The 18,076-nt window shown below is 54.0% G+C and overlaps 1 protein-coding gene across 1 annotated transcript; it reads left to right on the top strand.

Annotated features, from left to right (window-relative positions):
* Window positions 1-1,866: 1,866 nt before the first annotated feature.
* PRRT1 (proline rich transmembrane protein 1) lies at window positions 1,867-10,494 on the top strand. Its single transcript, XM_078865294.1, has 4 exons — window positions 1,867-2,649; window positions 5,484-5,725; window positions 7,296-7,532; window positions 8,159-10,494. The coding sequence occupies exons 1-4, from the start codon at window positions 2,631-2,633 to the stop codon at window positions 8,348-8,350; spliced, it is 690 nt and encodes a 229-aa protein (XP_078721420.1). The 5' UTR covers window positions 1,867-2,630; the 3' UTR covers window positions 8,351-10,494.
* The last annotated feature ends 7,582 nt before the right edge of the window (window positions 10,495-18,076 follow it).

Genomic DNA, 18,076 nt, shown 5'->3' with positions numbered 1-18,076 from the left:
AACAGCTGCAATGTTACACTCAGGTGGTTTAGCCAGCGTCAGCAGTCGCGGAGTGGCATATCGCTGTGATGGTGCATCCTCCTTCATAGAGATCTGTGTGTGAGTTTGCGGGTCTCTACGTGAGTGGTTCTGTAGATGCATCTTTAGAGCTCAGCACAGTGCAATTTGATGGAAATTACATTTTGAAAAACACCACATTTAACATAAGCTCTCGAGTATTAAGCAACCAGCCTCGCCTACCCCACCCACCCCAACTCAAATCCGCATCCCACCCCACATACATCAAGCTCCATGTCCCACATACAGCAAGCTCCATGCCGGGTCTCCCGCAGCGTGCAAGGAGCGAAGTGTTCACGTTGGAGGTCCCGCCGGGGCCACGTGGGACCCCGTAACAGGGTTCAGGTGGCAGACTCCTTGTAATTGACGCGCTTTGCAGACAATTGCTCACAATTTACTACTCGAGAGCGCTTCGCGATGACGCAAACGTTTGCTTTGTTTGACCAGGAGAAACGTCAAGCGACCGGGACATGCAGCGTCTGCAGGACTGTGACGGCAGCAGCGAGGGTTGGTGGATCACCGCACAGATGGGGTGTGAATGCATCTCTCTTCCCTCGTGGGTCTCGAGGAGGTGCCGTACCCTGCCTCGCCAGAAGGCGGCGCAGCCGGTGGACCACTCGCCATCTGTGTGTCCCGTCTGCACGGGGATAGAGCGTTGCCCCCTCGCGCAAGGCGTGGGGGTTCTCCGGGTCCTCCTGTTTCCTCTACACGTGAATAACAACAACAATAAACACGACTCGTCACTCATTGGCCGACGAGCGTGGACGAGTAGGCCAATTACTCTCCTCTGGAGGGGCTCTTCAGACCCTCCTCTCGTGGAGGCCCTTCCGCCAGCGGCGGCGTGAACAAGACACTGCAGAGCTGCGCCTCTACCCGTGGGGGCTCACGGGTGTAGTGACGTCACGCACACACATTGAGACAAACCTCGTTGCCTCGATGGCGTCACCGATCCCGGCGGGATGACGTCACCGCGCTCTCCGACGACGCCCGCCCCCGTGAGAGAAGCACGCCGAGAGGAAAGGGAGAGGAAAGGGAGAGGTAAAGGGGGGGAACGGGGGAGAGGAAAGGGAGAGGCAAGGGGGGGACGGGGGAGAGGAAAGGGAGAGGCAAGGGGGGGGAGAGGCAAGGGGGGGGGGACAGGGGGGGGGGAACAGGGGGGGGGGGGGGACAGGGGGGGGGGGGGACAGGGGGGGGGGGACAGGGGGGGGGAACAGGGGGGGGGGACAGGGGGGGGGGGGGACAGGGGGGGGGAACAGGGGGGGGGCAGGGGGGGAACAGGGGGGGGGGCAGGGGGGGAACAGGGGGGGGCAGGGGGGGAACAGGGGGAGAGGCAAGGGGGGGGACAGGGGGGGGGAACAGGGGGGGGGGAACAGGGGGGGGGGAACAGGGGGGGGGGAACAGGGGGGGGGGAACAGGGGGGGGGGGGGGAACAGGGGGGGGGGGGAACAGGGGGGGGGGGGACAGGGGGGGGGGGAACAGGGGGGGGGGAACAGGGGGGGGGGGAACAGGGGGGGGGGAACAGGGGGGGGGAACAGGGGGGGGGGGAACAGGGGGGGGGAACAGGGGGGGAACAGGGGGGGGAACAGGGGGAGAGGCAAGGGGGGGGAACAGGGGGAGAGGCAAGGGGGGGGGGGAGAGGCAAGGGGGGGGGGACGGGGGAGAAGCAAGGGGGGGGGAACGGGGGAGAGGCAATGGGGGGAGGGGGGGGAACGGGGGAGAGGCAAGGGAGAGGCAAGGGGAGAAACAGGGTACGTCGTGGACAGAGGGGAGTGAGATTCGGGGAGAGATAAAGGAGAGGGAGGGGAGAGATAAGATAGCGGAGGGATAATGGAGAGAGAGAGGGGGGAGATGAGGGAGAGTCGGGGGGAAATTAAGGAAGGAAGAGGGAAGCGATAAGAGAGACGGAGGGAGAAGGGTGGTGGTGGTGGAGGGGGGAGAGGAAAGGGAGAGAGATACAAGGCGAGATATCGACACGCGGAGAGTGAGAGGAAGAGCCAGAGCCCAAGTGAGAGAGAGAGACAGCGACAGAGGCGGAGAGAGAGAACAGGGAGAGACAGGGAGAGGACTGAGGAGTAAGACGGAAGGGGGCAGCAATAAATTGGAAGAGAGAGTCAAGGAGACACGGAGAGAGACACACGGGGAGCAGGGAGATACGAAGAGAGACGGGGACAGAGTCGAGGAGAGACGCACAGAGAGAGGGAGGCAGTTCGTGACAAACGTGAGACAGAGAGACACGGGGAGAGACACCGAGAGAGGAGAGAGAGAAGCAGAGAGAGAGAGAGTCGTGATCTGCGCTTCTCCCTCTCCGCCAGGCCCCCTCGCCGCTCTTCGTGTCGGGGGTCTCCCAGCGCGGACCGAGGGGCTCCATCGTCCCGGGTCCCCTTGGCGCGCTCCTCCTCATCCTCCTCCTGCTGCTCCTCGCTTGGGACCACGACCCCCGCGGGTCGTGAGGGTCGTGGGCCGAGCGGGTCGTGGGGGTCTCCTTGCCCGGGCCCCGATGCACGGGGTTCCCGCAGACGCCGGCCGCGCCGACCCCCTCGGAGCCCCGCGGCGGGGACAGGAGGCGCCGCGCCATGGCCGAGCGGCCCCACGGTGAGACCCCCACGGACCCCCCCCCTAGGAACCCCGTGTACCCCCACAGACCCCTAATACCTCGTGTACCCCCACAGACCACCCCCTCATACCCCCTAGGACATCATCATCATATACAGTACCCGCATCCACTCAGATTCCGGGACCCGTTCGGACCCCCACAGACCCCGTCCCATCCACACACGCCACGTGGACCCCTCAGACCCTTAATGCCTCGTGTACCCATCAGACTCTCTCATACCTCGTGTACCCCCTCAGACCCTTAATGCCACGTGTACTCCCTCAGACCCTTAATGCCTCGTGTACCCCCCCAGACCCCGTTATGACCCCACACGGGGGTTTGGGGGTCGTCATTGCTAAGACCCCGTGTGTGTGCGTGTGTCTGGGACCAGATTTCACTATTTTCTTCCAAATGTTTGCTTGTAAATACATACACGCAGCGATTTAATACAGATCACAAACGTGTCCCACGTGATTAGCAATTGTCCGTCAAGGTGATGAGCTTCGCAGCAAATGTCCGTTTAATGATTGACCGATTTTTGTATTGACAAGTGTATCAGTGTATTGTGTGTTGAGATCCGTGTGTGTGATGATTAGTCCGTGGACTGGTTGGCCTGGGTACTGGTTAGTCGAGGGCACAGTTAGTCTAGGTACTGGTGAGGCTGTGTGGATGGTTCATCTGCATCCCGGTCAATCTGTGTACCAGTCAGCCTAAGTGCTGGTTAGTCTGTGTACCGGTTAGCATAGGTACCATTTAGTCTGTGTACCAGTTAGACTGTCTGTGTTGAGTCTGTGTGCCAGTTAGACTGTCTGTGTTTAGTCTGTGTACCAGTTAGACTGTCTGTGTACCAGTTAGACTGTCTGTGCTTAGTCTGTGTACCAGTTAGACTGTCTATGTTGAGTCTGTGTACCAGTTAGATTGTCTGTGTTGAGTCTGTGTACCAGTTAGACTGTCTGTGTTTAGTCTGTGTACCAGTTAGACTGTCTGTGTTGAGTCTGTGTACCAGTTAGACTGTCTGTGTTGAGTGTGTGTACCAGTCAGACTGTCTGTGCTTAGTCTGTGTACCAGTTAGACTGTCTGTGCTTAGTCTGTGTACCAGTTAGACTGTCTGTGTTGAGTGTGTGTACCAGTCAGACTGTCTGTGCTTAGTCTGTGTACCAGTTAGACTGTCTGTGCTTAGTCTGTGTACCAGTTAGACTGTCTATGTTGAGTCTGTGTACCAGTTAGATTGTCTGTGTTGAGTCTGTGTACCAGTTAGACTGTCTGTGTTTAGTCTGTGTACCAGTTAGACTGTCTGTGTTGAGTCTGTGTACCAGCTAGACTGTCTGTGTTGAGTGTGTGTACCAGGTAGACTGTCTGTCCTTAGTCTGTGTACCAGTTAGACTGTCTATGTTGAGTCTGTGTACCAGTTAGACTGTCTGTCCTTAGTCTGTGTACCAGTTAGACTGTCTGTGTTGAGTCTGTGTACCAGTTAGACTGTCTGTGTTGAGTGTGTGTACCAGTCAGACTGTCTGTGCTTAGTCTGTGTACCAGTTAGACTGTCTGTGCTTAGTCTGTGTACCAGTTAGACTGTCTATGTTGAGTCTGTGTACCAGTTAGATTGTCTGTGTTGAGTCTGTGTACCAGTTAGACTGTCTGTGTTTAGTCTGTGTACCAGTTAGACTGTCTGTGTTGAGTCTGTGTACCAGCTAGACTGTCTGTGTTGAGTGTGTGTACCAGTTAGACTGTCTGTCCTTAGTCTGTGTACCAGTTAGACTGTCTATGTTGAGTCTGTGTACCAGTTAGACTGTCTGTCCTTAGTCTGTGTACCAGTTAGACTGTCTGTGTTGAGTCTGTGTACCAGTTAGACTGTCTATGTTGAGTCTGTGTACCAGTTAGATTGTCTATGTTGAGTCTGTGTACCAGTTAGACTGTCTGTGTTTAGTCTGTGTACCAGTTAGACTGTCTGTGTTGAGTCTGTGTACCAGTTAGACTGTCTGTGTTGAGTCTGTGTACCAGTTAGACTGTCTGTGTTGAGTGTGTGTACCAGTTAGACTGTCTGTCCTTAGTCTGTGTACCAGTTAGACTGTCTATGTTGAGTCTGTGTACCAGTTAGACTGTCTGTCCTTAGTCTGTGTACCAGTTAGACTGTCTGTGTTGAGTCTGTGTACCAGTTAGACTGTCTGACCTTAGTCTGTGTACCAGTTAGACTGTCTGTGTTGAGTGTGTGTACCAGTTAGACTGTCTGTCCTTAGTCTGTGTACCAGTTAGACTGTCTGTGCTTAGTCTGTGTACCAGTTAGACTGTCTGTGCTTAGTCTGTGTACCAGTTAGACTGTCTGTGTTTAGTCTGTGTACCAGTTAGACTGTCTGTGCTTAGTCTGTGTACCAGTTGGTCTTACCGGGTGGCCGGAGTACCGGCTGGCACACGTCCCGGTACTCCGGCTACTGGGCAATGTGCGTGCCGGGTGGACTCTGCACCACCCAAGGATTCACGTGGAGATTAAGAGCCGAGCGGAGGTCGGAACGGTGTCCGCTCTCGCGCTCACCCCCTGGGTATTTGGGGAAATGTGACACCAACATTGTTTTACTTGACTATAAGAATTTAGGGGGGCTGAGCTTTTTGGGGGGGAGGCAGGGAGGTGCCGGGGCGGGGGGGCTTAGCAGTTCGCATGGGGCTATGGGGAATCCGTATCATAATCATCAGTATCACTAAGCGCCTCCTGGTGATACTGATGACAAGGCTGATGATGATGCTGCTGATGCTGCTGCTGATGATACTGATGCTGATGATACTGCTGATGATGCTGTTGCTGATGTTTCTCGCCCCCCCCCCCCACCTCTCTCGCGCCCAGACCCCGCAGCTCCCCCTGAGTACGCACAGGCGGTGGGGCCCCCCATCCCCTCGGCCCCCGTGCAGACCCCTTCCCAGACCCCCCTCGGCCCAGGGGGGTCCTACCCCGGGCCCCCGTACACCCCCGCTCCCGTGAGCCCCTGCCCGGCGGCCCCTCCGGGGTTCTCACAGCCGGGGTTCGCCGCGCCGGGACCCTACCCGGTCCCCTACGCGGGGTTCATGCCGGCCTACCCCGTCGGTGGGGTCAGTGTGTGCTTACACTCTTCACCGCCGTCGCTCATCACCACTCTTCTTCACGAGCATTATAATGATTTGTAATATTATTATTCGTTTCGCTTGCGTACAGCGGCGTCGTCATTCATTCAAGCTCCACCTCAAGACGCAAGTAGTATTTGTAACGCGCGGGTCACATTTCGCACGGAAACGCGGGGGGGGGGAGCACAGACGGCACCCACGCGACCCAAAGTTGCTCAAGCTCGGTGGTCCTACAATTGGGATGTCCGGCAAACTATTAACGAGTGATTATACACGTGGCACGACAGGCCCGGAGTAGCTGCAGAAGCCCCATGCGTGCGACGCGGTGGGGTAACATTCAAACTCCATATAGACGGAACAGAGATGCAGATTAACCCGCTTGCTGTACTGCCGACAAACCCCGGCAAAACGGGAGATTGCGACCTCGACGCCTACGGCAAGAAGGGAGATTCATGAACACGTGCGTGATCCGCCAACCCTCGCTGCCTCCACGGCACCGCACTCCATTGCAGTGCGGCTGTAGCATTACCACCATCGACGCGTTATCGTCCATCTCTCTGAACCGGGGGAGGCGACAGAGAAAGGGGACACAATCCGAACGACAATTCGAGTCGCGCTGCCACGTGGAGGCTGAACTCGAAGGGTTTAGGCCTCGTCGCCATGCCGACGGTGACATCACGCGCCACGTGCCGGCCCTGCGCATGACGGAATCCCGTCGACGCCAATTCAATCGTTCCCCTCCCCCCGAGACCACGAAAGTTGATATTGTATTGATATTGGCAGAGAAAATGCATCAAATGTTTTCTTTTACTCATGTAGGGATGGTGGGACCCCCCCCACCTCCCCTTAGGTAGTTTCTAGAATCTAGATCAGTACCAAGCCATCGTCTCATCGCGTGCCCTGAGCATGCGTCGTCTTTCCCTCTCGCTGTGACCTCGCCAAGTCGGTCACCTCTCCGCTGCTCTTCGCAATAAGTCTCCATTTGTCACTCCATCAACGCGGCTGATTCTCGGCGTTCGTAAAACTCCGCGTTTCCACACGAGTCAGCGTTCGTTACGTTACTGGCTCTCCGTGAATACTCATGACGCAAGCACATAGTTTGCACACGCGTACATATATGACAAATAATAATATATCTACACGCGCAGATATATATACACACACACACATACACGTGCCGGCACGCGAAAACGCACACTGAAATGAAACGCAATGGAATACGTACACACAGACGAGTAAGCCAACTGCACAATGAACTGCACGCATACAATGTGCACATACAGAAACACACAGACAAGATAAAGATCCCCCCGATAACCACAACAGGATTTTTGGGCAAGTGCACACAACCAAGACACAGATCCCCCGTATAGCCTTAACAGACTGTTGGGGCAGGTGATGTTAGCGAGCAGCACCTATGAAGGCCGGCACGGCACACGAGGGGGTGGCTGGCCAGCACCGCGTCTGATCGTACACATACAGACGCACACACAGATACGGCCGCACACTGCTGGATGAGTGACCCCTGACGCTGACCCTACCCCCACCCCTCCCGCAGGGGTTCGTGTCGGGGTACGGCGCGGTCCCCGTCGGCACGACCGCCGTCGGCCACGCTCAGCCGCTGCCGCTGGGCCTAGGGGGCGGGGGAGTCCCCTCTGTGGGGATCCACGTGGGGGGCACCCTCCTGGGAGGCGAGCCCCGGGCCCCCCCCCACGACTATCTGCCCATCGCCGTCTTCAGCACCGTGTGCTGCTTCTGGCCCACGGGGGTGTTCGCCATTCTCAAGGCCGTGCAGGTGGGTAGCCGTGAGATGCACCGAGCCTGGCGATGGCATCCGCCGGTTCTTCCGAGGTGTGCCGGAGATGGAGGCGGTGAGACCGAGCGTCGTATGAAGATGACCATCGCTCGCTGTGATGGCTGTCGTCTAACCCTGGCATTGCCTGCAAAACGATGTAGATGGCAGGGGGGGCGCTACAAGGATTGAGGAATGAGTGACAGCGATAGAGGGTACTTAGGGATCATGACGGGGTATGGGAGGGACGGGAAGGAGTGGAGGGGTGAGGGAAGGGGAAGAGAATGGGTGATAGAGAATAGGTGAGCTTTAAGAAAGGAGGTTAAGGAGGGGGATTTATGAATGTGGCGGTGGTGGTGATGATGATGATGATGATAATGACAAGGATTTTACTGCTACTGCTGATGAGGATGACTTTTATTCTGCTACTTTTAATAATCATGATATTAATGCTGCCGATGATGGCACCACTACTTCTGGTGACGCTGCCGAATCTGCTGACGATTCCCTCTGCCTCTCCCTCCCTCTCCCCACCGCCACCACCTCCACTACGACCGCCACCACCTCCACCACGACCGCTGCCACCACCACCACCACTACGACCACCACCACGACCGTCGCCACCACAGGCGCGTGCGGCCCTGCTGCGTGGCGACGTCCTGGCGGCCGAGATCGCTTCTCGCCAGGCGCGGAACTTCGCCTTCATCAGCCTGGCCGTGGGCATCGCGGCGCTGGTGCTGTGCGCCATCGTCACCTGCGTGGTGGTGATCGCCTCCCGTGGTCACGAGGAGGCCCACTGGGCGCCGGGGGGGGGTCACTAGCCGGGCCCGCCAAGGTCGGTGCGGCGGGGGGGAGGCTGGGGGGGAGCGCTCTCACCCCCCCCCCCCCCCGAGGACCACTGAGACTCTGTGGCACGGCACGGAGCCGCACGGGGCTGCTTGTGACGGAGGCTCGCCATTCGAGCCCGCCAGCTACCCCGGTTAGGGTGCCGAGGGTGTAGAAGGTAAAGAGGTAGAGGTGCAGCCCTGCAAGTGCTCGCTCACGCCACTGCCGGCGGAAAGGGCCTCCGCTCGCGCGAGCTATCGGGCAGCCCATCGGAATAGAGTGTTGGCCGACTCTTTCATGCTGTGCAGAGTTCTCGGAAGAGGTGGAAGTACCCACACTTTACCCTACCACTCACGCGGCCTGCCGACTCGACCGCCTGCGGACAGAGGTGGCGTGGGGTGAATTTAAGAAACTTGCGATCGTTGTTTCGGCTGCCGCGCCAGGTGGCGGAATCGAGCCGATGCCCTCTGGGCTTGTGCTACCCATTGCACAACTGCGGGTTTATTCACCGCAAAGATAATTGTTGTTCCCTCCGACGATGAACGTGAGAGGTCCCGTGACATCATTGGGAAAAGATGTGACCATGTGTGCCCGTGTCACGGTCCACATTTTATAAAGTTTGATTACTTCCTAGCAAATTACTTTATTGGGAAAAAAAGCACATACCATCGCCACCTACTGGCAGAGTCATGCCCGTGTGTGGGCCGGTTCTGCGTGCACCTTGTACCACGCAGAGACAGCTGCTACTGGCGGTCCCCTAGGCTTGGACTGCAGCAGGGCCTTGGAACGGTCGAGATGAGATTCAACGCAAGGCGCTTTGACTTGCCGAGGCATTGCAGCAAGTCCTGGACTCTGACCCATGTTTGACACCCGCCCCCCACCCCCCTCTTGGACTAACCACGGGCTCAACCCACGTCTACCAACATCTGGGGCTTCATTTCAAACTAATCATTTTACAGCGCACTGGTAAACTGGAGCGTGTGGCATGTGACGGGTAACCACAGAAGCCATAGCAATAGGGTATACTGGATGTGGTGTGCCAGGTGGTGAAATGACATTTCAGGATCAGCAAGCGGGACAGACCCAGCTGAGATTAAGCCCTGCGAGCGCTTGCACAGAAACAACCTTGGGGACTAACACGCAGACGTTTCAACATGGTGACGTCACCACGGCGCTGGTGCCAGGCTATGTGCATGCACACACGCACACACGCACACAGACGCCCGTAGCAACCCTGGACTCTAACTCGGCCTCCGCCAGTTGCGCAGCCTCCGTGTTGGCCTCTCTCCCCTTCTCACCTGTGAGATCTGGCCAGCTGGGTTTGGCCCTGGCTCCCACCACGGTGCGTTGCTTGTACAAAGCCCTCACAGTAAGACGACTCTCACGTGCACACGCAGCCAGCAGAATACGCGCGTTATGATGATGATTGTAATGGGTTGCATTTTTATTTTATTGATGTATTTGTTCGTTGGCTGCAGGGCGGGACTGTTACCCATGCACACCTGTGCGCACCTGTACAGATCAGCTTGCGTGCATTTGTATATTTCATGATGTATAGGTGGTGTGTGTGTGTCCTGTGTTCCCACGGTTGACCGGGTAGCCTTCACAATGGGCTGACTTGCATTCATGCATTTGAGAATGTATCTCATAGAGAACCCTCATTACATCCGTTCCAGAACCATCGTCTCATCCCACACAGAACCCTCATTGGGGTGCCTTAGTTTGGCTCGATGAACCCTCATAGGGGTGCCTTAGTTTGGCTCGATGAGTATGGCACAGACTTTGTAACCCCAGCGCGCACGCCAGCGGTGTCGCCCAGCGAGTCGTCACGCGGCAATGCGGCCCACGTGGTGATGCGTACTCAATGTTGACTGTATATATAGACTGTATATAGTCCTATAGACTGTCAGTGAGCAGGTAAGGGTGGCATGTGGTGGCATGCATATTTTGTTGTTCTTCCCCCGTACGGTTGGCTATGTACGGTGCGAAAGAAGTTCAACACACGTACATCCGGTGGCTGGAATTGGAATGAAAACTGAAACGAAACGGTGGGATTTTAACTTAAATTGGAGATGCGGTATTGGTTCGGGGTAGCGTTATGGATAAGGGTTATGATTCGGTATGGGGTAGGGGTAGTGTTAGGGGGTAGTGTTAGGGGGTAGTGATAGGGGGTAGTGTTATGGGGTAGTGTTAGGGGGTAGTGTTAGGGGGTAGTGTTAAGGGGTAGTGTTGAGGGCAAATGGAGGGTTATGGCTCCAGTTACTGGTTGAGTTAGGGTAGGCATAGCGTTATGGGATAGAGGCAGGGTCGGAGTGTGTGCAGGGTTCAGGGTAGAGGTAACGTTTGGGATTGGGGTACAGATAGGGTTACAGATAATGGTTGGGTTGGAATATTGAGTAGGGTTGGGCTGGGGAAGAGTTTGAATTATGGGTGGCATTAGGGTCAAGTGTCGAGGTTGGGTTTTAGTTGTGGTTAGGGAGGGATAGGAACTGGTTATAGGGTTCAGTTGGGGGGGGGTAAAGGAAGGGCGAGGGTTGGTACGAGTGTTGGCCTCACAGGGAGGGTTTGTGCTCTGACCACCCTCAACCCTCTTGACAACCACGTTCAGGGGCACCTCCTCGTGGCGGCTTGGGGGGGGCATCGCTTCCTTGCCTGTACCGCATCTCGTTATCAGTTGACCATACTTCCCCACGCTGGTCAGTGGGGGTTGGTGGATTGGGGGGGGGAACACAGTCTCTTTTATCGGTGGGTATTTGAAGTGCGCACTTTCGTTTTTGAACGTTTTAGTCGCGATTTAATTTTGTTTATTTTTCAACAAATTCGGATCGATAGCGGTGACGTGGAGCTGCGATGGGTGCGTGGGGCTCATATCGGCCGTTCTCTATCCGCTGCTGGATGTGAGTGTACATTTACAGTTAACAGGCTATAACACAATACTCCCTGTTGCGTCGGAGGTAATTTACTTTGAACTCGAGTTGGACTGTAATTCGATTACTTACTTACTGTAATTGGATTTACCCGAACAATTATTGGTTCGATTCATCGATACATACGTGAAAATCATTCTAGGGGGGTCGGGGTTAAAAAAATCCCAACCCTAGTCCCACGTGTGCCACTGGACGGGAGGCCAACAGCATCGTCAGCCGTGCCACGCTTGGCGTGGCCTGTAGGGGGTTTCCAGCCTTCGCGAGGCAGGACGTGGGGGGGCGGCCACCATCTTTAAAGGGGCACCAGGAGTCGACCACGAGGAAACTAAACGTTTAATCATTTTGCTCGATTCATCGCTCTCGTCGTGCCATCTCGTGCACTCGGCCAGGGGAGGTCACAGCCGTGGAGGCGTCGCAGTACAGAACGACCATTCATGTTGCTGCACTGCCCCTCTGCTCTCCGGCTTGTATCCCCCTCCCTCCTCCCCGCAGCCTGTAACCTATAGCACCTGTTATACGCATGGTGGTCGCCCATACAAGCACTGTCGAGGCTGAAGCCCGGCTTAGCTTCCTTCCGAGCTGTGGCGAGCTCGGGTTCATTTTGGGGAACTTGCCTGCAGGTAAACCACTACTATTATTATTCACGTGTAACGAGGATTCATTACAATAATAAATGTTTACACACAATACAAGTGGTTTAATTTATGCTGAAACGACGGTTGCCAAGCACAGGCCCGAAGGCCAAAACGCCGAGCAGGCAGCAACGAACGGCACGACTGAAGGTGGACTGGATCTTGGTGTATCCACGGGTTTCTTGAATTGAGCGGCCGGGGTATGAGTGATGTAAGAGGTTGGGAGATGATGCTGATGAGGATGATGACGGGAGGGAATTCCAAAGTGGAGCAGTTGCGAGGGAAGAGGCAGAAAGAGAAGTGGGGTGAACCACAGTGTGGTGAGTGGGTGAGTGTTGTTGTGAGCTGCAGTGTGGTGAGTGAGTGGGTGTGTTGTGGTGACCTGCAGTGTAGTGAGTGGGTGAGTGTTGTGACCTGCAGTGTGGCGAGTGGGTGAGTGAGTGTGTTGTGACCTACAATGTGGTGAGTGGGTGAGTGAGTGAGAGTGTTGTTGTGACCTGCAGTGTGGTGAGTTGCTGTGACCTGCAGTGTGGTGAGTGGGTGAGTGTTGTTGTGATCTGCATGGTGGTGAGTGGGTGAGTGTGTTGTTGTGACCTGCAGTGTGGTGAGTGAGTGCGTTGTGGTGACCTGCAGTGTGGTGAGTGGGTGAGTGCGTTGTTGTGACCTGCAGTGTGGTGAGTGGGTGTGTTGTTGTGACCTACAGTGTGGTTAGTGGGTGGGTGAGTGGGTGAGTGCGTTGTTGTGACCTGCATGGTGGTGAGTGAGTGTGTTGTGGTGACCTGCAGTGTGGTGAGTGGGTGAGTGCGTTGTTGTGACCTGCATGGTGGTGAGTGAGTGTGTTGTGACCTACAGTGTGGTTAGTGGGTGGGTGAGTGAGTGCGTTGTGGTGACCTGCAGTGTGGCCAATGAGACGGTGAGTCTGCTTGACCGAGTCCTCGACACGGCTGTTCTAATGAGTGAGTGTCAAGTCAGCGGGAGCAGTCAGCAGGGTAGTAGTCGCGTGAGAAGGGCGACAAGGAGGTGACTGACCGCCGGTGAGCGAGCTCGCGAGTGGCTGGAGCGACTCGGTGATGGGTGCCGGTTCGTCCATCACTGTGGCCTCTGCCGGCTCTCCTCCCCGCCGCGTGTGAGAGGAGAATCTCGCAGTGGGGGGGGCAGAGCCAGGGGAGAGTCGCGACTCGTGAGCTGCAGCGGCTCCACAACGAGCCGTGTTGCTCGTCGGTCTTCTTGCAACACAAATCCACGCTGCTTTATTTTACATGTTTAATGCGTTATGGATTTTGCAACAGCGGAAAAGCACGTATTAATAAATAATATGTACCTTTGGCTCTTAATATTACGTCAATTGCCTCTTACCAGAGTGAACAGGGAATATTAGGAGAGGCTGGGAGTGGGGGCGTCTTTGGTTCCCCCTCCTCCCTCCCTCCCCCCGCCCCCTCCTCCCTCCCCCCGCCCCCTCCCCCTGCTGGGTTTCAGCCGCCCACTGGGATGGAAACCGCCAGCGAGTTGATGGCCTCAGCTCGGTTACCAGTCACTCACGTGGAGACCCATAGACTCTTTCAGAGACCCATAGACTCTTTCAGAGACCCATATATTCTTTCAGAGACCCATAGACTCTTACAGAGACCCATAGACTCTTACAGAGACCCATAGACTCTCTCAGAGACCCATAGACTCTTTCAGAGACCCATAGACTCTTACAGAGACCCATAGACTCTTACAGAGACCCATAGACTCTCTCAGAGACCCATAGACTCTTACAGAGACCCATAGACTCTTACAGAGACCCAAAGACTCTTACAGAGACCCATATACTCTCTCAGAGACCCATAGACTCTTTCAGAGACCCATAGACTCTTACAGAGACCCATAGACTCACGTGGAGACCCATAGACTCTTACAGAGAACCACAGACATACATAGAGACCCACAGTCCCACATATAGCCCATTGGACTGTGTTGTGGTTAACGTGGGTTCTTAAGTGTAGCGAGTTGATGTTCTTAACCCGGTCACCAATGACCGCACACACAGAAATGATCGGGTTATTTTTTTGGTTCGGCACCCAGTTTGGTTCGTAAGATAATATCGATTTCACTGTCACGTGACGAACATTTATCTCTACAGCAGGGTCGGTGGCATAAGTGCTGCCCGCTTCTGTGAAGACCGGAGGTCACGTGAAGGGATCTCACAAGTAGCTCTGTGGCATCTGCTTCCACGGACTGTTTATACCACAGCGGGGAGGGTTGCACTGCTGCTGTGCGAGATTGTCGAATGGACTCTTCAGGACGTGGCACCGAGAGCACAATTGGGGTAATAGGGGGGGGGAGGTCTATCTACATCACGTGACTTCCATAACCACACCTTAGGTCACGTGTGAGAACCAACGTTGGTCAGCGAAGTCGAGGTGACGTTTGCCTGTCCACTCACGCAGGCCATGAGACAGTGGGTGGACATTCCACATTGCTGTGGTGGACACCAGTATCATTATAGAACAGCCACGGCTTCCTGTAGAGTAGGTACTCACTTTATCGATCCTGGATCGATGTGATGATGATTTTGAATTATATTATTCGTTGTTGATGTTTTGAGAAGACTGGTGGGAGAGGTGTATGACGATGATTTCATGATGGTGATGATAGTGGTGCGTTCATGATGCTCATCCATTCGAGTTGTGGTGGTACTACTGTTCACTGATGATGATTATGTGCCATGATGATATTGTTTAGATATGATTATTGATATTGTTCAGTATTAATTGATTATATTTGATGATGATGCTGATACTCTGTATTCGATGATTACATCACTTCACGATATTTATCAATTCTGGAGATATTGTTGAATTGTGGTTATAATTAATTACTCAGATTATATAATCAATTGCGTAATTAATGGATGACGTAATTTATTAAGCATCTGTGATATTGAAAGATATGAATCAATAAAAACGATACCACTAAGTGATGGTAATATTATATGAATAATATCAGTGATAAGTAAATGAAACAATTGAGCTATACAATGTTTATATATAATTTAATCGTTTTAATTCCGTGGTAATGACGATGATGAACGTAATATAATGTAATGCTGATATTCAATAATGATTTTACATCATTGATTTTACATCATTGAGTTTACATCAATGGTATTCCATAATATTGTAATGACATCATGTTACGATTATAATCAGTGATGATGATGGATGACGATATCATTCAATAAAAGTTCAAGTCGGAGTGATCTATTCTGCGGCTCAGACGAGCATTGCGGCATCATTGCCCATCTCCTGTTCACCGCCTTGCAGAGCCAGTGGTGGAAAATCCACGTTCCCATTCCGGGACTGAGTGATCCATAGGACAAACCGCTGTCGACTTCCCCACAAGAAGTGGTATTTATTTTATCGACCCCGGCAGGGATGATGGCCTGAGTCACCCCCCCCTCCCGCCCTTCCGCGCCAAACTAATTTTGAATTCGCAACCTTCAAAGTTTCTGCTTTGCTCGACCGCTGGGCCAGTTCGTACTGGTGGCAGCACGAACTCACACGGTGACTACAGCAATCACGTGAATGTCAGGAGGCGACCCATTCACCTTCACTTGACCTTGCCCCTCGAGTCGCTGAGCCGAGTGCCCGACACACATCCATCCCGTGGGTCGCATCGCTCGCGGCGACATGAAATGAATGCGGCAAATCAACACGGACAGGGGCGAGGGGGGGCACACAAATGTTTATGATATCGCATTGATCGGCGCGTGCGTGCGTGTGCTTGTGTTGTTGTTGTTGTGCCTGTGTTGTTGTTGTTGTGCGTGCGAGCCGGGCGGGGGTTCAGCAGCAGCATCTCGCGAACGCGGCCTCGGCGAGAGAGCCACACCATGGAGATCGATACGCGGACCCAAAGTGTCAATAGAGCAGCAGCAACAGGGTTAATGAGCAGTATGTACGCGAACTTCCTTCACGTCGTACGCAGTAGCTAACCGCGCTAATCGCAAGTGGCGAGGCGCAGCGTGGGTTGGATGCCCCCCCCCCCATCCCGACAGCCCCTGGATCCCTGGCGCAGTTGCACCGCCTGCACACTTACCGGTTAGCTACGCCGCTGCTGTTATTGATTACACATTCCATAGATCACAGCAACAATCAATACCAGACCAACAGACTCGCTCAACCACAACCACCACACAGCCAACCACAACACTCACCGCACGGCCTCACCCCCAAAACCACGACAAAGACAAAGATCCACCGTATAGCCTTGACATGCATACACATACAACATGCATATATAGTAATAGGTTTATTATTTGTTTCTTTCGGTTAAGTCACGTCTAAAGATAAAATAATAAATTAAATTAAATAATAGAATACGACGTTTCGATTGCAACACAAGCAATCATCATCAGGTATAATGAAATAGCGACATAAAATCTAACCAGAAAACTATAGACAGACATATTAGCAGACAGATATCACCAAGATACATAGCGAGAGCTATGTATCTGGGTGATATATCAAAAAGAAAGGGTAAAAACCTTTACTATATGTTGCCACTGGTCAAGGAGATGTCTCATAGTGTAAATGCTTCACCCCGAGCTCTCAATACTCTGATAGTGCGCTGTTTTTGAGTTGTGCGCCTTTTGGCGTCATCTGGTCCAACACCAATGGAGACTAGGCTCTAAGAAAAGCTGTATCGGGTGTGGACCAATCAACTTCAAGGACAGTGCATATCATTATCATCATCAGAGTTGTTTCTTTTGTTTGAATTTTGACTGCTTGTGTTGTGGTTATTGCAAACATGATGCCTTGTATAAAGGTGTCAGTTTTTGTACCAGTTGAAAGGGTAAAAACCTATTACTATATTTTGCCACTGGTAAAGGAGATGTCTCATAGAACATGCATATACATACAACATGCACACATACAACATGCATACACACACAACATGCATACACATACAACGGACTTTTGGGGCACACGAGGGGGTGGGAGTGGGTGGCTAACACCATGCCCGACCGCCTTTGTCTCCCCAGTGCTGATGGTTTACACAGCGCACCAGGTACTCATTTAAGGCTGAGTCGACCTAGGGGATGCCTAGGACCGGTTCAATATATTCCCCATTGTTATTATTGGTTGTGAGCGTGAATCGAATTCGGGCCGTCACTGGTCCTCGCACAACCGCCCCCATCACCACCTCCCGCTCTATAACATTCCGAATCAACACCCTCCCATCACCCACCACCACCACCACCAACACGTGTGTACACCACCGCCTCCATTGCATCCTGTGATCACGGCGAGCTTTGCCGAACTCCACGCACGAGAACGCAACGCCGGGGAGATTAACGCGACCCGGAGTCGAACCAGGATCGTGTAAATATCCGATGATGCAAGCTCGCCCCAGCCAGTCCGACAAGGCCGCCTCCTCCGTGCTGCTACTGCTGCTACTGTTGTATTTCACTGCACAAAGACATGTGGACATTGGTGTTGGTGAGCTGAGTGGCGAGGATCGTGCTGGTGAGCTGTGTGGTGAGTTCAGTACTGAAGGTGAACTGATTGGTGAGGTTAGAACTGGATATGGGCGTAGTCTGTGTTATGAAATCGTGTTAAGAGGTAGCAAGAGCGAAGGCAAGCGTCTCTCTCTCTGGGTGCCGCTCTCCCCACGTCTCCACCGCAACCCAAATCCGTCCGCAAAGTGGATCCGAGACCACGGGGGGTGGGGGATGATGGATTGCGGTCGGTTGCCATGGCGAGGGTTGCCAGGGCGCGCGTTGCCATGGGGACGGTTGCCAGGGGAGATGTGATGGTGACCTCGGTGAAGGCGGTAGGAGGTGGAGGAGCGGCAATGGGGGATATTCGAATCCGGTCAGATCCACATTTTTCAAAAAACAAAAAACTCAGATTTCCATCAAGACAGAGAAATGCTTTCCTGCGTCGTCATTATTTATTAATCGCTCATTCCCGGGAAGCACGAGAGAGAGAGAGAGGGGGGGGGTGGATGGCGGTGTAATCTCACCGTCCGGAGCGCGCCTCTTTAATAATCCACGCGTGTTGCTGATGTGAATGTTCGGGGGACGCCACTCCCCGTGATGGGATGGCGACTCACGCAGGCGGACAGAGACGCCGAGCCGGGAACAACAACTTGCGCAAAGTTGTCACTCTATAGAGCC

This window comes from Lampetra fluviatilis, chromosome 20 (assembly GCF_964198595.1).
Source record: "Lampetra fluviatilis chromosome 20, kcLamFluv1.1, whole genome shotgun sequence".
Lineage (NCBI taxonomy): Eukaryota > Metazoa > Chordata > Hyperoartia > Petromyzontiformes > Petromyzontidae > Lampetra > Lampetra fluviatilis.
This window is presented reverse-complemented; position numbering and strand designations above follow the sequence as displayed.

Bases quoted from the DNA above. Each gene is read 5' to 3' on its own strand.
- PRRT1 (XM_078865294.1), top strand. The intron at 5,726-7,295 runs GTCAGTGTGTGC...CCCCTCCCGCAG, and splicing joins CGGCCTACCCCGTCGGTGGG to GGGTTCGTGTCGGGGTACGG. The intron at 7,533-8,158 runs GTGGGTAGCCGT...TCGCCACCACAG, and splicing joins CCATTCTCAAGGCCGTGCAG to GCGCGTGCGGCCCTGCTGCG.